This window comes from Sminthopsis crassicaudata, chromosome 2 (assembly GCF_048593235.1).
Source record: "Sminthopsis crassicaudata isolate SCR6 chromosome 2, ASM4859323v1, whole genome shotgun sequence".
NCBI classification, from domain to species: domain Eukaryota; kingdom Metazoa; phylum Chordata; class Mammalia; order Dasyuromorphia; family Dasyuridae; genus Sminthopsis; species Sminthopsis crassicaudata.
Window position 1 is genome coordinate 475,233,527 of NC_133618.1, and position 23,247 is coordinate 475,256,773.

Here is a 23,247-nt window from a genome sequence, read left to right on the forward strand (position 1 = left end):
GAGCACAGGGGGAAGGGTGGACAGGATAATAGTGGAACATTATTATCCTAGGCATAAAAGCAAATGAGTGGGTAGTTGGTAATAGGGGATAGGGACTGTATGCTGGCAGCTGAGATTTCAGGATCACTGGCATGGGAGAGTATAAAGAAGTGAGAAGACACTAAACCATTAAATAAAAAGCCAGGCAAATTATTAGTGGTCCTCTGAAGGATGCGGGTGATTTAGATTAATAGTCAAATTCAAATGGAAACATGGGCCACTAAACTGAAAATAAGTTTCCTTGTAAACATAATATTATTATTATTCTATAGGATTTTTGTTAATTATTTCCCAGTTATATTTTTAATCTGGCTTGAGCTGTACTCCACACACAACAAAGGCTATGTATTTAATACATTTGATTTAGACTTTTCAAGATCCCCCATGAGGTCTAACCTCATAGAAAGCTGTGATTTGGATTGATAAAGAGCAAGTATGCAGAGAGGCTGGAGACAGATGGCCGAAATCCAGGTACCAGTTTTAAATCCTGTGATCTCTTATCTTTCACATGATTCTGAGTCTGTAATTAGTTTGCTTTCTCTCTATGGATATGTTAAATGTTTGACCCAAATGAGATAGCCAAAACTGAACAAAATACTCCCTGTGTTGTCTGACAAGGGCAGAAGGACCTAATTCTATTCAACATACTTCAGTTAAGATAGGCTAAGATCACAGAAACTTAAGTTGGCACAGAATTCATTATGCCACCATTAAGTTGCAAAAACTGGATTCCCCCCGAAAGAACTGAACTCCTTGAAGGCAAGTACAGTCATTTTTATCTGGATAATGTCACTAAATCAAACATCTACAAATTGGAGATTCAACCCTAGCTACCAGGGATATTAATAGCATGAATAAAAACAAAAATGTAAGTTAAAAACTGATAAAGTGATCTCTTCTCTCTAGCACAGGCATATAGGTAGATTCCTTAGTCTTTGGCCTTGAGGGAAATAAAAAACACTTCTCATGTGTGATTTAAAAGACCTTTATTTTTAATATACAATCTTCACATGGTTCAGTATAACAAATTATAAAACAGTTTTCTATAAGATCTCACCCATAGGATGTTAAATCAGAAAGCCAATTATCACAGGAAAGTTAACAGGCTCCCCTCACAACAAAAAGTCTCTCTCTATGACCTGATGAATACTAACAATCCAAGCCTAATGGCTGTACTGAAAAATAACATCATAGAACACATTTGTCAGAACTGATGATTTGGGAGTATCAAAACTTTATTCTATTATTAATTATAAGGTTGCGACTAACCCCAAAATGGAATCTTTGCAAAATTAAGGTAAATTTTTACCATAAATTACCTGAAATTTTTGTGTCTGATATTAGTTAGAATTTTGTTTTCTTTAGAAAAAGGGATAAAATAAAAATAAAACCCAAATTTCATGGGAAAATAATTGTTCTTTTAAATTGTTTAGAACAATATTATGAATTAGCTCATATTTCTGATCATCTCTAGTTTTATATGATTACCATTCTAGTCCTGATAAAAAGACCTTAAATATACTCCAGTCCTTTAAAGAAAAGGACAATGAAAAACTATGATGAGCATAGTTAATTTTGGCTACTAAGTTTGGAGAGCCATCTTTTGGTGCACCAAGACCCATTGATCTGAAGATATTACTAGATTTTGAGGCTCTCTCCAAGTACTAATTGCTTCTTATATGATGTCTATTAAGGTAAAAGTTAGGAAGGCCAAAGACTCAGTGATATACAGTAGCTGGCTCCAGGGTGGTGTCCAAGCTATTGATACAAATCTCAAGTCATGAGTTTCTTTGTTCTTCCCACTACTCCAAGTTCCCTTCCTGAACATGCTACAGAGAGATTATAAAAGGGGCTCTGACCTGAGCTCTGAAAATGTCCAAGTGATATCTGGGAGATCTATCTTTTAGGAAATTAAAAAATTCTACTGTACACGGTTCACAGTGTCTTGGAAAGAAGAAGAATGTGTGGGCTCTGTCTGGCACATTTTTTTTTCTTCTGGCACTTTATATTTTCCATGAAAATATTTGATCAACATGGAATGATTTGGCAACACTGTTACTGTTATATAAACTTAATAAAAAAAGCATCTTGTGCCACTTATGTGACAATGAATAGCAGCAAAATGTCCATATAATTTCTCAGGATGGTAAATCAACAACCAAATTCTTAAAAGGAATAAATGAATCCTTGTGGGATATTCTAGGTTTTGTTCAAATATATGAAAAGAGGGCTGATGATTTAAAAATTGAACCTCACAGTCTAACACAGTACCTTACATGTGCTTGATTTTCAATTATTGTAAGGCACTCAATGAAGAACTTACTGACCCATGCTGTCAGCTACAACAGGCATGCATCATTACTGGCTTAATTAAAGTTTTAATACTGATTAAAATGTTTTATTATTGTATTATGTTAAACTGCAGTGGACTCCAACCTCATTAAGGGATATAGGAAAGAATGATTCAGGAGCTTTGAATGCACAATTTAATAGCCCAGCTACTGTCAAGTTTTGATTTAAATAAGTTTTGATAAAAGCTCACTATCCTTTTGTGTTCAACATGAAAGTGCAGAAAGATTCTGAATGCTGCTTAATGAATATTTACTGAATATAAAATTATTTGAACATGTGACATATCCATCTCAATCCCTTTGGTAATGTACCTTAGAACAACTACAAGGGGAAGGCATTTAAATCATTTGGCATTGGTGCATAGAGGACTGGTGAAAGTTAATCTCATTAGCCATCTTGATTTAATTAAATGTACAATATGTTTTTAGCAGCATCTTTTTAAATACTTTCATTAGAAATTAATTCTAACAGTAATCATCAGAAATTTCTTGAGCACATATACATACTGCCAGAGGATGCTTACAAGTATTTCCGTATTGGGGTAGACTTAGAGGCACTTAATTACCTTTCAAAAAGAAAAAAAATAAAAGAAGGTACCTCATTAAGGTTGGAGCTGACATAAGTCACACTTGGTATGAAAATGCAGTTTGCCTAAAAATACCATAATAGTGACATAGTTAAGACAACATTTAAAAAGTAGATAGATACTAAGCTGTAAAAATACAAAAGCTAAAACCAGAACACAGGCTACCAAAGTTAGGAAACCTGTCAATTTTAAAACAAGTACAAAATGAAATAAAATAATATCAATGGAAGGAATAAATATTAAAATAGTATAAATGTGCCTTAAAACAAAAAACACCAAATAGTAATAAAACAAATACTAGTTGAATATCCTATTATGAAACAAAATAGTATTTCTCCACACTTTCTGCCATTCCTTAGAACCCAAGATGCTTAACTGTAATACTCTTCTGTGCCTATTACTTTAAAAACTGTTTCAAATAAAAGATATCATGTTTTACTGAAGTTCTTACTCAAACACATATCAATGAAAAACTATAAAATAAATACACAGAGCCATTGTAATTTTTGAATGTGAAAAGCATGGAAACTTGAAATGTCTGTAAAGTTTACCCCAAAATAGGACAACAGTAAACTTTGTTTTTAACTGCCACACCATTATTAGTGTATATATATATATATATATATATATATATATATATATATGTATATATATATAATACTTCAATAGCATGAAATAATTAAATTGAAAGGATATTGTTCACTAATTCTGTTACAAAGTCACTTGATTCAGTTCAATAAAATTCAAAATAAGTTTAAAAATATTTCCAATCACAAGCAGATTCAGTATTCCCACCTGATTGGAAACAGCTCAAACAACAAAGTTCCAGTCACTGTTAGAAACACGATGAACACCAGTGGATAAAGTTTAAAGGAAAAGAAAAAGACAGTTTATGCAAAATACCTTCAAAAATATCAACACGCATGTAAACTTCTAGAGTACTTATTGACCTCACAGCATTAAACTACAGGTGAAATTCATTTACCAGGTACTCTTGTTTGTTGCTACAGAATGGGGCTACTCAAAATGGTGTGGAAAAGCTGCTTGAGTCTAGTGAAGGCTCAAAACTGACTCATGACATAGGAATTTCATCATATTGGGCTTTGATAGAATAAAATTTCACCTGGGTCAGAGTAAAGATTTACCAAAAGTTGTATTATTTGTGCCTAGACAGCTTGTAAACATGGAATGTTTTATTTTGAAACACTCTGGTAAAGTGTGCAGAGTATGAAGGCAAGTTTCTTTTGATTTCTTCACAGAAGCGAGGGTGGTTGGCAGGCTTTAAATCAGGATCATTCTCTCCTGGGCCATCCATTACCTAAGATCAAGATGAAAAATCATGTAAACTTAGAAAATATGCATATTCACGAGTGGCTATCAGGATAAGTATGAGACACAACTCAATTGAAAATGTTATAATTCTAATTTTAGAGCTGAAAAGTCATTAGAGATCATCCACCCCTCCCTCATTTTACATGTAGGAAAATTAAGGCCTAGACTTGCCAAACGGACTTGGTAAGGTCACACCATCTGTAGTAGAGGCATGAATGGAACATAAGCCCAGATCACCTGATTCTTTGTCCAATTCTTTCACTTGTACTATATTATTTTTCCAAGAAAATAAATTCATCTCTTTAGCCCAATAAATATGTAAAGATGGCCATGATATATGATGTATTTATCAGAAAGAAAAAGCTTACATTAAAAAAAGTAAATATTGATACAGCAATACAATCTGTTAAGTCCAGAGGTCTTTGGGTCATGGTTTACCAAGAGCATCAATAAAGATTATTCCAGGTCATCTTACCTCTGAGAAAAAGTTTGAGTCTTAACTCCATTTGTTCCTTCATGACTGATTCATATCATTCAACAAATATTTATATAGTGCTTACTGTGCATGTCATGTGACTTTTACATTTAATCCCTATGATCTACTATCCCTCTGAAACAATAAATAATATGAAAAAGAAAGCAACCTGGGTAATTTTTCTTGTTTCTTACAAGACTCAAATCCTAAAAGGAAAAGAAGGCCCTTCTTCTGATTATTCTTTCCAGGGCCTAGCAAAGCACCAGCCACCTTTTACTTGGAATTGGCTAAGGAGAGTCACTTTGCTGTTTGATAACTATAGACCAAAAAGTCATTTTTATAGAAATGTGGCATTGGTCATAAGAACTGCAAATATCTTAATAGGGTACTTCCATTGCCAGTCATAGGAAAACAAATCAGTATGCATGTCTTAGTAACCAGTGGAACCTTACTAACTTACTCATATACATATGTAAAAATTAGTAACTAATCTGAAACCTTAAAGAGCCCATCGATTATTATGACCTCTTATCCTCTCAAAGAATACTCTATGAAAAAAATGACTACTGTGCTTACATGTCCATTAGCTATGTCAAGCAAGTCTCGGAGACGGCAGCCTCTGCTATGCCTTCTTTCATAACAAATGCTGTCTTCCAAGATGACATAGTCTGTGCCAAAGGACTTCAGGAGGGAATAAACTTCCTCAGGAGATCTCTTTGCATATATCTGATAAACCTATCAAAATGAAAAGAAAATGGTATAAGAATATAGTTATCAAATGAGTAAAAAAAAAAAAAAGCTATGCTTTTTTTTTTTTTTTTTTTTTAAGAATCACGCTAAAGAAAAGAAGGGAATCCCTAGTGATGTATATACTTGTAACATATAACTATTCAAAAATATACAGTCAAAAGTTTCAATTAAATGCAATTCAATATTTATTAAATGCCTACTAAGTGCCCAGCAATATGATAGATAATGAAACACAAAAACAAATTAGTTCCTGCCTTCAAAGACCTTACTGTTAAGAGAAAGGACACTTACAAGTAAATGTAAAACAAATGCAAAGTAATTTCAGAGGCCAGGAAGCACTGAGAATTGGAATAATCAAGAAAGGTTCCTTGTAAAAAGTATTCACTCCTATCCCCAAGGAAGAGATGACCTCCCTCTCCCTCTCCGTCTCCCTCCCTCCCTCCCTCCCTCCCTCCCTCCCTCCCCCCCCCCCCCCTCTCTCTTTCTCTCCTCATATAAGGCCCATTCTTCTATCTTTACCTTTGATTTAATCCCATCTTTCACATAAGCAGTTTAATAAGTCAATAATTCTTTCTCTTGTTCATCTTCAAACTTTTTCTATTTATTGATTTTCCCTGTGAGTATATTCCATACTTCTAAAACCTTCCCTTAACTTTAATATCCTCACAATCTATTATTATCTTCTATGTCTCCCTTTCACTGCAAATTTCTTAGGGGAAAAACGTCTTGATATGTTCCCTCTATATACTATACAGCTAACTTTTTAATCTTTTGTAGTCTAGTTTTCCAACTTTACCTCCCTGGCTGAAATTCTTTTCTCTTAATGCCCTTTTCTCAGCCCTTACTCTCTTTGCCTTCTCTAGGCAGCCTCTCATGCTGCTAAACAGCTCTGTCTCTTGGATACTTTCCCCCCTTCATTTCAGTGATACTGATCTCTCTCAGTTCTTCCCTATCTGTCCTGGATAACTGCTCACTCATTCTCAATTTCCTTTGATGGATTATTATTCCTTCTGCTTCTTTCTATGTACTGTCTCTCAGCAATCTCATCAGTTCCTATGGCGTTAAGGATGACAAATTCCAGTTGCAGAGTCCCATCTGCATGCTAGATATTTTCTTCCAAATGTTCCATGGCATTTCAAACACAGCATATCTTTTCTCTCCTAAATTACCTCTCCTCTATACTTCCCAAATTCTTCTTGGGTATCACTATCCACTTAGCTTTGTAAACTAAAAGTAGAGACTCCTTCCGCTTTCTCATACTCCTTTGTAATCAGTTATGAAGCCATTTCAAATCTATCTTCCTACCTCTCATGACTATCCCTTTCTCTCTACTCATAGAACCACCATCTGTAATATTCTTTCCAAAATGTAATGTTCTCTGTTGAGGTTTTCTTGGGGTCTCTGGGGCAGCCTTTGTTTCAGTTCAGTAATCACCACACGGGTAGCCAGGGGTTAAAGTCAAAATCCTTTATTGTCTCTTTCCAGGTCTTGTCTCCTTTCCTGCATCCCAGTTAGCTTTCTTAGAGGCTTATCTCTCTCCTTGGTTCTGAGAGCTTAAGCTCCTGCCGCCAGTCCTTTGTCTTCTCTGCCTCTGCCAGCTTCTTGAGGTCCTCCTGTATTAGGTTCTTACTAAGTGCTTAGAGACGACTGGACCTTTACACTCCTGAATGTGTCTTGGTTTCTGTGGAAGAGGCAGGAGGACCACCGCCATGATCTCTGTCTTCCAGTTCTGATTCTGGCTGAGTTTGTCCAAGCTTATATGGTCTCTTATCAAAGGTGTGAATCTTGTAGAATATTAGTAAGCACTAAGTACATGTACTGAACTAGAGAACTGTTAAATACAATGCTAAATAACCATTGTCTCTATCAATTCCACTAACTTATCACCTTGTTTCAAGTTCTGGCCCATAACAACCACCCTAATTCAAACTCTCATCACCTTTTACAGACTAGAAAAGCATTCTAGTTGGTCTGTCCCTTTTCTAATCCAGTCTGTGCACAGCTGCTAAAATAATCTTTAAAAAGCACCAGGCTTGACCACGTCACATACCCAGCTGTCAAACAACTTCAGTGGCCCCTAATTGACTACAAAATATAAATTCTTAAGTCTACTAAGTTCTTCCACAATCTGGCCCCCAACTATTTTTTCTAGTCTCATAGAGTACTAGCTAGCTCTCTAGAGGGCTTCAGGGTCAGCCAGAGTCAGAATAAATCAAAGTCCTTAATTGTTACCAACTTCTCTCCTCCTCCTCTCCACCTCCTGCCAAGTGACTTTGGCCTCTGTCCCTTCACTCTCCAATCCTTGCCTATATTATCTTAACACCAAATTTTCAAAAAGCACCAACAGTGAGAAGAGCCATTTATCCAAACATATGCTAATAGAGTCATTGTCTTACATTGAATAGGTAATTAGCCTTAAGTGCTTTGTTGTCTGATTCAAGCACACCTTTTTGGAGTTTCAGCACAAGTCACAGTACTCAAATCTTGAATTATCTATTGCCTCATTTTCACCTCTTAGAATCCTCATCTTCTTTTGAAGAAGCTGCCTTCTCAGTCAAGTCTTCTTTGATTTCTCTTCTCTCTCCTTTTCAATATTCCTTGTTTCATATTTACCTACATTTGTATAACTGCTGTATCCTTCCAATAGAATGTAAGCTTTTTGGAGGCATCTACTTGGTTTATGTCTTTTTATACCTAACATAGTACATTACACATACGATATGACTAGTCAATGTTTATTAAAATAAAATTAATACAAAAATTTTAAAGGGTGAATCCTCTGGATTAGTTTTTCTTCTAAGTTTAGCTTCTCTAAACTCCACATTATAGACATCCTGAATGAGATTCCATTTAACACCAAACATAAGAGAAACCAGAACAACCTCGGCAGGCCAGTTAGAGAACACTAACCTCTTTTGTTCTCTCTCTCAGTCCTTTATCTTCATAGTGGGGGTGATTGGTTAAGGTTCTTCCTGTGCACAGTTTGACTCCAGCTAACAACTGCATGCTTCCAGCAAATACAGCTTTCCTGGGAGTGTTTGATCTAAACATGGTTTCCAAATTTTGGGAAAATCATGTTAATTTAAGGAAAGACAATTTTAAAAATTCTTTCACCATTCTTCTGAATTCATTCAATCATGTTAACACATTTAAAATTAGGTAAGCCAAGATACATTCACACCATAGTGATTTCTGGTTGGAAGTTTACCAGAACAAACTACCAGGAAGTACCAAACTTAGGAATGTGTTCTGAGCTACAAAAGACCTTAGAGATTTCCTAGTCCCATTGTCTCATTTTACAGATGAAAAAATTGATCCCAAAGCCAGATGAACCATATAGATAACTGTAGAGGTGGGATCCAAACCAGGGCTTCGGACCCCAAATCCAGAGGTCAGTCATTCCATGTTGTAATAAGTTATGAAGCATAACAAATTGTTTTTATAACATAGGTCCTGGGTCTGGCACCAGACCAACTAAAGGGAATTCAAGAGAGATTCACTGTGCCTTTGAATTGGACTCAGTGAAAAGATGCCTAGGGTAGCACAGAATGTGATCTGTTGCTAAGAACAAATCTGAGTCCTGGAATGACAGCTCAACATCAAGAGCAGATTCCCAGGGCTTTCACTGGTCTGAGGGCAAAATGGTCACCAACATTTTGCTTGAGTGCCTTTAATGACAGAATCTATAAAAACCACAGGAAGGAATAACTAACCCAGCAGCAGAGATGGTATTATCATGATCACCTCCCCCCAAAAGAAATCCTCTGTGTCTTCTTTTCTCTTCTACCTATCCCTAAGACATTTAGTAGATACATATTATCTATAGATATTTGTTGTGCTATGTGTTAGAAATAGGTTTTTTTTTTTTCCAAAGGTACAGTCCCCACCCTCAAAAGCTAACATTTAATGAGGAGCAGAAAGAGATAATGTCTACATCTAACATAAATTATTTTTATGAAAAAAACTCACAAAAACTAAAACAGATAAACCACATATCGAATATATCATGTTTTTTTGGTTTAACTGAATAATGACTAACCAAGTTGTAGTATATGGTTGTGATGAAATACTAATGTACTATAAAAAATGATGACCTCATTGATTTTATAAAAACATGGGCAGACCTGCAAGAAATAATGACAAGTAAAACCAAGAGAACATGGGATATAGTAATAGCAAAATTGTTTTAAGATTACTTTTGAATAACTAAGCAATTCTGACTTGTATAAACACTGAACTTAATAAAAAAGAACACATGAAGGAAGATCCAATCTGCAACCATAGAAAGAACTGTCAAGAAGAGTAAATATAGAATGATTTTACACACACACACACATATTTGTGTTTAATGATAGTTATCTATAGGAGCAGAGTGGGGGAGGGAAGAAAAAAGGGGAAAAAAAGAAAGTTATATGATAACTTCATTATATATTTAAAAATAGCAAATTGTACATAACAGATTTACAGTTTCATGTACAATCATATTTTTAGCCTAGTTTGTTATAGTAATACTTGTGTTGTTCATAAATTAAAAATAAAATTTAAAAAACATCTATACACATAGTAAAGAATATACTAGCGCAAAGGAGAGATGAAGACAAAGAACTTAGAGAAATTTGAGAAGAAAATATTTTCGTTTGGAAGGGGGGCTCAGTATATTTTTTCATAGAGGAAGCAATCAAGCCTTGCCTCGCTCTCTCTCTCTCAAAGGCACTCTCAATGACGGAAAAGGAAAATGATAAAAAAAAAAAATAAAAGAAAGGACATATACAAAAGCTACACTTTTTTTTTTTTAATGGGGGACATGTCTTTCCAATGCTGCCTGGGAGAAAATTTAACTATGTGCTTCTTGGAAGATGTAAGATACATTGAAAACCTTTTTCTTTTCCTTTTTGAAACCACTGCAGAAATAGTTAGAATCAAATCTACAACAATGGCTTCTCAGTCAAAGTATTTAACCTCTGTAAAATGGGGAAAATGATGGTACCAAGCTCACCAGGTTGCTTTCAGGTAGATGGTACAGTGAATAACAGCACAAAGCCTGGACCTAGGAAAATCTGAATTCAAATTGGACCTCAGATCCTCCCTAGCTGGGTGACTCTGGGGAAATGGCTGAACCCCACTACCTCTCAGTTTGTTCATCTGTAAAATGATAAATGGTAAAGACTCTGGGAGAAAAGGGGGGAGGGTTGGTGGCAATCAGCCATCCTTCACCTAGATTCTACTGCTCCAAAAGATAAACAATAAATATGTCTCTCTACCTGAAAAAGACCTAAAGTTTGCTTGTCCAAGTGGGTATCCAAAAGATTATAGCGTGGGAACTACTGTGAAGTAGTGCAAATTTTTTTTTTTTTTTTTTTTTTTTACATTTTTGCTGTTTCTTGAAGAAATTGAGCACAAACGAAGTTCAAGTTAATGAACAAATTGTTCTCATATAATAGTTGCAGTTGAACAAATTTGAGTTTTGAAAATGTTAGGATTCTTACAAAGTGCTAAGTCACTGGAATGAATAAAGACAATAATTATCTAATTCAGTATGATTGATCTGATCCTACAAGTAGATGTTATGGGCCAGAACTTGGGATAAGGCAATGTATTTAGTTCACACCTTTAAAGGAGTTCAGATCTTTAAAGGAGTTTACACCTTTAAAGGAGTTTGCTTATTGGTTCACACATTAGACTTCACACCTTTAGAGACCATATAAAAGGACAAGCCCACTGGAAGGAAATTCAGAACTAGAATTGACTTCTAGGAGATTCACAAGGCAGAAACCCACAATCCCAAACTCTAGGAGATTCAGAGCCAGGATTCAGTGGGGAGATTAGCAAGTCCAGGAGATTCACAAGTCTAAAGGATAAGCCCACTCTCTGGGAGGAGGAGTCAAGTCATTCCATTTTCCACCTTTGTGTTGGCTGGAGGCTTTCGATTCAGAGGGAGCTAGAGCCTGAAGCTGGAAGAGACAAAGGACTAGAGCCAAGATCCAGAAGACCTCCGAAAACTAGCGGAGCGCCAAGTGAAGGAGGTAAGATTTTTGAAAGTGAAGGATCTGAACTTTAATTCCTGGCTGAATTTGAGGTGATTAATTGAACTGAACTGAAACTAAGGCTACCTCTAGAAGCTCCCCAAGAAAGCTGCTCCAAGAGAATGATTACAATTTAGAGAAAGAACTTAACAAAAACAAGCATTACAATAGAATTAATTATACAAAGAATTTACTTAAATGTTTTATTGAGCAGAATTCATAAGTGGAAGCTCTGAGCTTAAGTTTTAGAAGATTTAGTACCCAAATACTGTAATTTCTAAGATAAACTATATCACAATCATCTCTCACAAAGACTTTCTTATTGAAAAGGTAGGGAAATATATGTAGAAAAGACAGCATGGCTGATTTAGAATCTTGAGAGACAGAGCACACTCCCTTACTAAAAAGATGAGGAAATTAAAGCCTGGAGAAGTTAACGACTTGGCCAAGTTTACAGAGAGGTCTCTTGCCATTAAACCACACTGACTCCATATTCCAGCTTTCTTGTCAATGATGACTATATTGAACAGGAAGAACACCGTCATGCAACACAGGAAGGAGAGAACTATTTCCAAATAACACTACTTTGGTAAACTCCTTAAAGGTCACTTTTTTTTTTTTTTTAATGAAAGAGAATGGAAAGAGATATTCTTCACATCTGTGGCTAGGGAGAGATTTCTTAGCCAAACAAAAAGACAAAAATAATCATTAAAGACAAAAGAGACAATTTCAAGTATGAAAAATTCAGAGAAGCATAAAAAGATTTATTTGAACTGTTATGGAATAAAGTAAGCAGAATAAAGAACATCAATATACATAATGACAAATTTTTTTTTTTTAAAAAGAAAACACACTGAAATGTAGCCATCTTCCAAATAACTGCATTTCCAAACAAATAATTGTTTCCAGAGAATAGCTAGTGAAACATATCTCATTCTTCACAGCAGTCAGTCAACAAGCACTTTTTAAGCATTTACCATGTCCAAGCGTGGAGGAGGTAACCTGTGGGTTTGGAGTAAACATCTTCTCTCCAGAAAAAAAGTATCTTTAGAGGTCAAAGAAACAAAGCTATGAAGTGGTGTATAGAGACAGATTCTCAGTATGTATTTTATTCAATAACAGTATGAGTCTTACTGATGTCTATCTTGAAGGAAGTCTCTACTATCTTAAGAGAGATCCTGCCCTATCAGAATATTCTGATGAGATTAACTATAGAGAAAACCTCTTTCTAATGGTTAACAACTTCTCCTCCAAATCACCTGGTACTCTATCCCTATGACTCAATCTCCCAAATAAGAAAAATGATTGAATAGTTATATATGATCCTTTTGTCACGTATAACATCTCCCTTGTTTATGGAGTTTCTACGTACCTTGTATATGCCCAATGATACTTAAACTTTTTAATCTCCTAATTTTGCCTTGTCTTTTTTTTTTTTTATTAACTATCAGTCAAAGGACTAACCTTTAGAAGAACTGCTATATGATAAGGATCCTCATCTAAGACAGGGCAGAAAGCCAAGGCAGTGAAAAAAGGCAGGGACTTGCCTGAATTCTCTCCAATACCCTTCTGAACATCTTTAAAAGACATTAAACAATTCCTGGAGCAGCTACAAAAGGATGGGATGAAATAATTTTCTAGCTAAAGACAACTTAGAAAGTCAGCAGGAAAGTGGGGGAAGAGTGGAGCATGGTTCAGCCCAGGGCATGCCAGCACAGAACCAGTACCAGCAAACCTTGGGGAGAAAATAAATTAGCAGTGGCAGCAATTGCTTCTGGCGTTCTCAGCCCACCTACAGTAAGGGAGTCAAACAACTGGTCGAAAGGAGATTACAGGAGGCTTTTTGTTAGCACTGAGGCAGACCTCTGTGGCTTTGCCTATACTTGGATCCAGGCTGGAGTCCTAGATGGCAGTCCCAGCATGAGGAGGAGAGCTTGTGAACACAGTGGAGCAGTTTCATGGAAGAAAAGAGTGCTTGTGGTCACTCAGAGATCATAGCACAGTCCAGGAGAATAGTAAATGCTTCTCCTTAGATTGTACCATCTTGGAACAATTGAAAACTTCAGGTCACTAGAAGTATCTTTAAAAATAGCTGCAAAAAAACCTTGAAGCTTGGGACAGTTTAGCTTCCACCCTGGAAACAGAGTCCTACCTTAACAAAGAATTAAAAATAAGTAATGGGCTGGGAAAATGAGCAAACAAAAGAAAAAAAAATGACCACTGAAAGTTACTATAGTGTCAAGGAAGATCAAAACATACAAGGAGAAGAAGATAACAAAGTCAAAGTTCCTATATCCAAAACCTTCAAGAAAAATAGGAATTGGTCTTAGGTCATGGAAGGGCACAAAAAAGGTTTTGAAAACCAAGTAAGAGAGATTGAGGAAAAATTGGGAAGAGAAATAAGATTAATGCAAAAAAATTAGGGAAAATGAGTCAATAGCTTCGTAAAGGAGACACACAAAAAATTGAAGCAAATAATGCCTTAAAAATTAGGGCAAATGATAAAAAGAAATACAAAAAGCCGATGAGAAGAATGCCTTAAAAAGCATAAGGGGCCAAATGGAAAAAGAGGCACAAAAGCTCACTGAAGAAAATAATTTCTTAAAAATTAAAGTTGAACAGATGGAAGTTAATGACTTTATGGAAGAATCAAAAAACAACTAAACAAAACCAAATGAATGAAAAAAAGACAATATAGAATATCTCATTGGAAAATTAACTGGCCTGGAAAACAGATGCAGAAGAAAAAATTTAAAATTACTGGACTACCTGAAAGCCATGATAAAAAAAGAGCTTAGACATCATCTTTCAAGAAATTATCAAAAACAATTGCAAAAATATTCTAGAACCAGTGGGTCAAAAAGAAATTGGGAGAATCCATTGATCGCTTCTTGAAAGAGATCCCCCAAAATGAAAACTCCTAGGAATATTATAACCAAATTCCAGAGCTCCCAGCCAGAAAGAAACAATTCAAGTATCATGAAGTTATAGTCAACATGAGATTAAACAGATTTTACATAAAAGATATGGCTTGGAATACGATATTCTGGAAGGCAAAAGTATTAGGATTAACCCTAACCCTAACCCAAGAATTACCTACCCAGCAAAACTTAGTGTAATCCTTCAGAGGAAAAAATGGGTATTCAAGCATTCTTGATGAAGAACTGAATAGAAATTTTGACTTTCTAATACAAAACTGAAGAGAAGCATAAAAAGGTAAACAGGAAAGAGAAATCACAAGGGACTTAAATGAGGTTAAACTATTTAAATTTCTCCATGTGAAGATGATTTTTGTAACTCATAAGAATATTCTCATTATTGGAGAAATTAGAGATATATAGACAGAGGACATAGGTCTGGATTGAATATGAAGGAATGCTACCTAAAAAATAAAATTAAGGGATAAAAGAGGAATGTACAAGAAAAGGAAAGGAAAAGATGGAATGGAGTAAATTATCTTAAATAAAAGAGGCAAGAAAAAGCTTTTACACTGGAGAGGAAGAAGGGAGAGATGAGAGGGAGTGAACCATCAGAATTAGCTCAAAAAGGGAATAACATATAAATCAATTGGAAATAGAAATCTATCTTGACCTATAGAAAAGGAGGGGAAGGGGATAAATAAAAGGGTAGAATAGGGTGATGATAGAAGGGAGACTATACTGGTGGAGGGGACAGTCAGAAAAAGAAGGTGAAAGGAGAAGGAGAACAGAAAAAGTAGGGAGAAAAAGGATGGAAGGAAAAAGCAATTGTAGCTGGAAAAAAAGTTTTGAAGCAAATTTCTCTCTTAAAAGTCTCATTTCTCAAAATATAGAGAACTGAGTCAAATTTATAAAAATAAGATACATTTCCCAAATGATCAAAAAGTTTTCAGATGAAGTAATCAAAGGTATCTATAGTCATATGAAAAATTGCTTTAATTCACTATTAATTAGAGAAATGTAAATTAGAGCAATTATGAGGTACTATTCCATACTTATTAGATTGGTTAATAGGAAAGAAAAGAAAAATTACAAATCCTGGAGGGAGTGTGAGAAAATTGAGATAATCAACACACTGTTGCTGAAGTTGTGAACTGATTGATTCATTCTTTAGAACAATTTGGAACTATGTCCAAAAGGCTAAAAAATCATGTGTACCCTTTGCTGTAGTAATACTTCTACTAGATCTCTCTCCCAAATGAGATAAAAAAGCAAAAATGAAAAGGACCTATATGTAAAAAATATTTATAGCAGCTCTTTTCGGATGGCAAAGAATTGGAAAGCGAGGGGATGCTCAACAGTTGGGGAATGGCTGAACACACAAATGTATGTGTTTATGATAGAATACAGTTGAATGATAAAAAAGAATCCAGTTTTAGGAAATTAATTAGCTCTTTATCCTGGTAAAGTCATTTAACCTCTTTTCATCTAAGCAGCCTCTTCTATAAAATGTAGATAAAAATAGCACTTACCTGTAAATGTTTGATGACTGACTGATCAACCTCCCAGAGTTGTATGAAGTTATGAGAAAAAAATTTGTAAAGCCTTTTGCAATCCTTTAAGTGTTATCTAAATGCTAGCTATCATCTCAAGGAACTCACAGTCTAACAGGAAGATAATCTATAAACAACTACATACATACAATAGAGATCTAGCATAAGTCAGGAGTTCTTAATATGATTTCCACAGACAGACTTCAGGTCCTCCATGAAGGTGGATGGGAAAAAAATCATCTTTTTTTCAATAACCTTTAACTAAAATCTAGCATTTCCCTGAATTATTTAAAAACAATTCTATAAGCATTATTGGATTTAGAAAAGGAAATATGAATATGTAGGGAAAAAAAGACTAGGAACCCCTGATATAAATGGAAGATGATATCAGAATAAAGGGACTAAAGGAGGATTAACAAAAGAGGGACTTGGAAGATCTGCACCTCCTGCAGAAGGTAAGCAAGTAAAGTAAAGGTAAGAGATAACTGGTGTGAATTCTGTTGAGTGGCAATAATTTCACTAGCAGCAACAAACTTTTCTTTCTCTAGAAGCGATTGATCTGAGCTCTACAAAAATATCAAACTACTTGACCACATAACAAAACTGCACTGAAACCTTTGCTCTTCAGTTAAAATAGAATTTCTATCAATCACCTTAATTAAATAAGCTCCCATCATCACTATAAATAAGTAGGAGCCATGCTTAGTCAAGCACAGTACTCTAGATGTGAATGAAGCTATTATGATCCCTGCCCTCATGCAATCCTGTCAAAAGGATATTTAACTATAGACATCTATCTTCCTCTTCTTTTCTGCACTGGAAAATAGGGGAATAGAGATTTTTATTACAAGTAATAACAATCCTCCACAGAGACAAAAAAGCCAAAGCTCATAGCAGACTAGAAAAATAAATTCACGAAATAATGCTTGGTTTTCCTTATTTTGCTAACTGGGAAGAGGGGAGATTAGGAACAAGGTACAGCCCAGTAATGAGCATGAGCAGGTGCACTTGGCCTGCCTCAGTACATGTGAGAAGGGGCTTGCTTCTGGAAATGTGCAGTAATGTAGAATGCAAAGGCCTGGCTCTCCACCTCAAAGAATGCACCAATATTATCCATTTCCCAGCAGAAGAAAAAAGCTTTTTGGTTAAACTGCTAAACCAGAACTGGAGAAAAGGCCTACAAAAAGCCATAATGGAGAAATTCACTCTTTTCTTCCTGGTCAAGAGGAGTAAGGAACACACTGGAGTTCTGAACAGTCTGAACAGATAGTGGAAGAGTGTCCTTCTTTTATCCTGTACCAGGCCAAAGAGTGAACATATGGCTTCCGATGCAAGACAGTGTCTAAAATAGGACAATTTCCTGTTTGTGCTTCTTTTTTCTTGGTAAGGGGTCTTGTGAAACTCCAAAACATCAGAGAAACAGAGGTTCATTCATTGTCTATCCTAGCATTTGTTAGTAGCCAGCCTTCATCACCATTTGGAGTGACTTGCTTGGTCAGCTTAGCAGCAGAACAGAACCTGGGATTGACTTGTCAAGAGGCTTTTTCTTTTTCTTTTTCTTTTTTTTCTTTCTTTCTTTTTTTTTTTTTTTTACAACATTCAGAAGTGAACTTGGGAGAGTAAATGCTTTGTAAGAACTGATTTAAGCTTAAGCCTCCTCTCCCCAGAGATTGATAGGGTAGAGTGTGATTCTCATTCAGGGAAGGGGGGAAATTTTTGTACTTCTCTTCTTCTTATAGCTTCTTCATAAATATTTCTTTGTAAAAGTGAATTATGTTAAGTGGTTATGAATTATTTGGAGGAGAAAGCAAATGGTTAATATTGAAATTGAAGTGCTAATTACCTGGTCAAATAATATTAGAAATACTAGTAAAAGATACAATACTAGAGCAGATTATAAGTACTAAACTATTTAATTGCAAATGTTACCTTAAAAGGAACTGGAATAACAGAAATCTTAAAAATTAATAATTGGGAGGGGCAACTAGGTGGCGCAGTGGATAGAGCACCAGCCTTGAATTCAGGAGGACCAGAGTTCAAATCTGCTCTCAGACACTTAACATTTCCTAGCTGTGTGACCCTGGGCAAGTCACTTAACCCCAGCCTCAGGGGGAAAAAATAATTGGCTGCTGATTGGGGCTCAAGCTGACGGCATTAAATTAAAACTCGACTGCTCCTCAGAGCCCTGAGAGATGGAAACAACTGACTAACTACTGCAAGTGAGGACTGGGAGATAAATTCAAAACTGTGGAGCCTCATCTGGTATAAAAACCCCTGAGCCCTTTCCAGTTATTGGGACCCACTTGAGAGATTCTTTTCTCAGGCCTTTAACTTTTGGATTCTCTAATTTTAAGAATATACTAGAGAAAATTTATCATTTTTTCTTTGTTAGCCTATAATTGTACAATCAATTTATTCTAGTGTATTTCCTTAAAAGTTAGACCAATTCTTTCTAAGATGATTTTTGTAGCTAAGTGTTTAAGAACTGATACTTGCTATATAGCAAGACATGAACATTTTGCTGACAATTGTTTTCAGTTTTTCTTAAGCTTTTAAACAGTTTTGGCCTGCTTGTCTAACTGTAAAATCTATAAGGTCTGTTGGTCTAGAAATCCAGAGAAATCAATCCAGAATAATTCCTTTTGAAAACCTCACATTTACTAGTTCAAGACTTCTCGATGCAGTTCTTCCCAAACTGAGCCTGCTTGTTTTGTTTTTTTTTTTCTGTTGGGAGAATGTGAATTCCACTTGGATTGTCCTTGCTGTGATGAGATCAGTTGGAGAATTTGGTGTGCCTTCTGTAGAAAGAGGACACTTAGAGGTTTTGTCTGAACCTCCAGCTGAGTTTTTCCTAGGATCCCTACAGAGAAATTCTGAAGGTCTAAGGAAGATTTGCCCTTCCTTCATACCTGGTGTCTTGTGAGTGCATGACCTTCTAAACAATGTCTGGAAGGTGACCATGTTCTGTTTGCATCTTCTTTCTAACTATACAGGGTCTTATGAGACTTCAAGTGGTTGGAAAGCAAAGATCTAGTGATGGAAATCTGTATCAGAGTTATCATTGGATCAGCCTAGTAGCCAGATAACTGTTTTGCTTTGAGGGAATAACTTATCCTGTGGTGATGCTGTATTTGGAAGTCACCTTGTTGGAGCCAATACTTTGTAGCTAAAATGCTTCAAGTTTCAGACTCCTTTCCTCCCCAAGGTAGTAGTCAGGTAAGCGAGTCCCTAAGTTAAAGGAATGTCTTTGTACTTTTGTTCTTGCTATATCTTCTTAGTAAATATTCCTCTGTAAAAGTTAATTGATACTAATTGGTTATCAGTGATATCATGAAAGATGAAAACAAAAGGTCAAATAGCACTAATCCATGGGTCAATGTGATATGGCAAAAATACTAAATATAATGAACAATCAATAGATACTGGAAATACAGTAGAAATGGAGGCTCAAACTGATAATAAAATTGGAAATCTCATTGCCCTTCAAGGATACCCTCAGAACTCTGAGAGGAGATGTACCCCTCTGCCCTCTGGAGAGTTGACTTACCAATGTAAAAGCAAAATAAGATAAGGTCACCCAGACTCTATATATGGGCTTCATTTACCTAAGAAGGCTTATTTTGAGATGATATCTTTCTTGGTAATAGTCATCGATAAATGAATATTTAAGGTACATATTTCAAGATCCACTACTGAATTACCTGTTTGAATTTTAGGTTAAACATTCTCAATTAGAAAGCCTGACTCAGCAAAGTTCAGTTACTTAAATTCTGTACTGAGACAGAATATCTTTATATAAACAAATAAGTGGCATTAAAATTAGCGCAAGCAAAATCAACAAATATTTGTTGAATGTTCACTGTGTACTACAATTAATTTGAAAGGGATATAAAGAAATGTAAAGCATTTTCTGTATTCTCAATTTACAATCTAAAAGGAGATGAAAAAAACAAATAAAGCTAAATAATTAAAAGTCAGAAAACATTGCCTGATGTGTAATTCAAATTCAAGAAGTTTAGGAGGGGGAAAGTCATTATTACATAGATTTTAGAATTTAGAAGTGGAAGAGGTCTTTGAGCAAGGATCATAATTTGGAGTCTGTGAACTTAGATGGGGGGGAAAACTCCAAGATCAACATCAACCTTAACCTATAACTGAAATTTAGCATTTCCTTACATTATAAGGAGAGGCAACAAAGCGTATTTCTGAAAAGGGGTGTAAAGTCCGGGCTAGCTCCCTGAAGGGCTCAGAATCTGCCAGAGTCAGGATAAGGAAAAATCCTTGCCCCATGTTGGGCGCCAAAATGTAAAGTTCTGTTGTCTCTAAATTGTGACCCTTCTCTGAGAGAAGGTTTCTTTGGGGAGCTTCTGGAGGCAGCCTTCCTTTCAGTTCAGTTCAACAATCCCAAGATGCAGCCAGGAGTTAAAGTCCAGATCCTATATTGTGTCCTTCAAAGTCTTGAATTTTTTCCTGTCAGAATGTCTCCAGCCAGCTTCAGTCTCTAGCTCCCTCTGAATCCAAAGCCTCTAGCCAGCATGAAGGTAGACATGGGAATGAAATCTTGATTCTGAATCTCCTAGAGTGTGGGAATCAGACTCTGCTTCCAAGAATGTAGGATTGTGGGTTTCCCAGAATTCAATCCTAGTTGTGAATCTCCCAGAAGTCCATGAGCAGGCTTTTCCTTTAGACTCGTGAATCTGCTGGATTTGCGAATCCACTAAATCCTGGCTCTGAATCTCTCAAGCTTCCCTGAAGTTCTCCCCTTGACTCACTCCAGACTCACTTTCCCACTCAATGTTGGCTCCTTATATCCTCCCAGAGAATGGGCTTGTGGGTACTCCACGGGCTTGTGGGAACTCCTTACAGAACTAATGAGTGAGCTCCTTTAAAGGTGTGAACTAAGCACATTACCTTGTCTCAACTTCTGGTCCATAACATCTGCAAGAATCCTAACAAGGGGTCCATATACTTCACTAGACTGCCAAAGGGACACAAAAAAGTTAAGCAACTCTGTTTTAGAGATTACTTATTCCAATGGAGATGAAACAAAAACCTAGCAAGGGTCTTGCAGCCATTGTTCTGTGTTGATGAGAGGGAGTCCATTAATATTGCAGATCAGGAGGAGGAAACTATTCTATCTAGTCAACCCCCCTCATTTTAAAGATGAACAAACTAGAGTCCAGAGACCAAGATCAAACTCATAGTTAATGTAGAACCAGTCTTACCAGGTTAATAATTCACATCCTTAATAATAGAATATCTAACTTTATGATGTACTCCCTTTCTACCATTTTCTACCTAAGGCAGATGCTCATTCTTAAACAAGAAGCATAGTTTATATTTATTTTAGGGTCTCCAAAGAAAATGTGAGATTTGAAATCAGAACTTCTGAACTCACATCTTGAGCTCTTTTCATACACCACACTGCTTCTTTTGTCCTACTATGAACATTAGCCATAACTGGAAAGACTGCATTACAGATAACTTGTTTCTAGTACATCAATGCTACAATGCTATATATAAATGTAAATTATTATGCTATATTCATTTTTATTAAGTATTCTGACAACAAAAATCTGGTAAAATCTAAGAGCTGTAACTTCCACAAGGTTAATTATTAATACTGTTGTTTTATAAACCACTAAGCTCTGACAACTGCAGAAGTTGTGGTCTATCTTTTGTCTTTCTCAGTTTATAAAACAATTGTATTTGAAACCATAGAATTCTGCTTCCTTTCTTCCCACCTGCTCTATTACCAAGGTCTGTTGATTTCACTTTTGTATTCTTTCTCCTATGCATCCTCTTCTCTCTTCCAACACAGTCACCATACTGGTACAGGCCTTCATCACCTCCTGCCTGATCTGTTACAATAGTTGGTAGGTTAGTCTGACTACCACAAGTCTCTCTTCACTCCAGCCCATCTTCCCTTCAGGTATCAAAGTGATCTTCCTAAAGCATAAATTTGAACATGTCACTACATCCCTCATTCCTACCACCAACTCCAGATTCAGATGCTAGCACATACTAGGCCCTTAATAAATGTTTATTGACTGAATTTCTTTAAGTATTTTAGTTTATCCTTAATGAAACCCATAGCCACTGGATTTTCTGTTATAAAATTATCAAAGAAACAAATGCTTCTTAGAACTTAACTTTAAATTAGTATATGACAGGTAGAGTTCCTTTTTCATGAATATTTTCACCTGATAATGTCTCTTAACGGTTGTGGTCTGTATCTAAAACAGCTAATGTGTTTCAAACCACTGAATGACACTTCTCTATTATAGAAAAACGAAGCAATTTTTACAAATGTCTGAACAAATGATGTATAAAATGAAAGGATAATTTGTTTTTATAGCTTTCTGCCAAGCTCCATAGCAGGCTGCCCAACCTGCAAACAATTTATTCTGTAAGAAATGTCACTAAATAATGACAAGGACTCACAGGTCAAACTGATTTACATTATATAATTTAAATGTCATTCCAAACAGACCTGATGGCATTTTGAACAAATAATCTCATTTATTTTTGAAGCTCTAAGCCTCAACAAGTTAATTACTGTTGAACTAATGGGTAAACTGAGCATTATAATGTAACATATGAATATTTGCTTTATCTACACTTCAAGAATTTATAGAATTATGCAAATACTACAGAATGATTCATTAAAAATAAGAGGTTTAAAGGCATTTATGGTCTAAACTTAACCTGCTTCATATTTAAAACATGTAGTAATTCATTCTGCTCTGGTTAAATTGCTTAAGAAAAGTTGGTGAATTTGTTTTTTAAATCCAAGGAAAAATTGTTGCATCTGTAAGTTTTATTTAAGGAAACAAAGTACTGCTATAGAAATTCTACTACAACCACAATGTCAAAAGATCCAACTCTCTAAGCCCATTTTTCTTCATTGTACCATATCAGAAGAAATCCATAAAGCAAGAAAAGAAATGATGTGCTATTGAGAAGAGGTATAAACTAGTGAATTGGATGGCAGATGTCTTTAATAAAAGGAAATTTACTTTTATATATACATAAAAGGAAAACTCTTTAAAAAACAAACAAACAATAATGCCTTGTACTTTAGTTGAAATTGATATCCAGAAGAAAATCACAGGTTTCAGTTGGTTTAGTGTTGGCATAGAAAAGATCTTATGAATGAATGAATGAAAAAGCATTTATTAAACTATACTATGCCAAGTACTAGGCTAAAAACTGCAGT

The 23,247-nt window shown here is 35.5% G+C and overlaps 1 protein-coding gene across 1 annotated transcript in view; it reads right to left on the reverse strand.

Annotated features, from left to right (window-relative positions):
• Nucleotides 1-1,008: 1,008 nt before the first annotated feature.
• DPY19L3 (dpy-19 like C-mannosyltransferase 3) overlaps nt 1,009-23,247 on the reverse strand; it is a 100,693-nt gene continuing 78,454 nt past the window's right edge. Inside the window, exons 17-19 of the mRNA XM_074293247.1 lie at nt 8,445-8,577; nt 5,361-5,519; nt 1,009-4,295 (exon numbers count right to left, since the gene is read on the reverse strand). Coding sequence (XP_074149348.1) covers nt 4,134-4,295; nt 5,361-5,519; nt 8,445-8,577 — 454 coding nt within the window. The 3' untranslated portion in view covers nt 1,009-4,133. The remainder of the gene's footprint in view (nt 4,296-5,360; nt 5,520-8,444; nt 8,578-23,247) is intronic.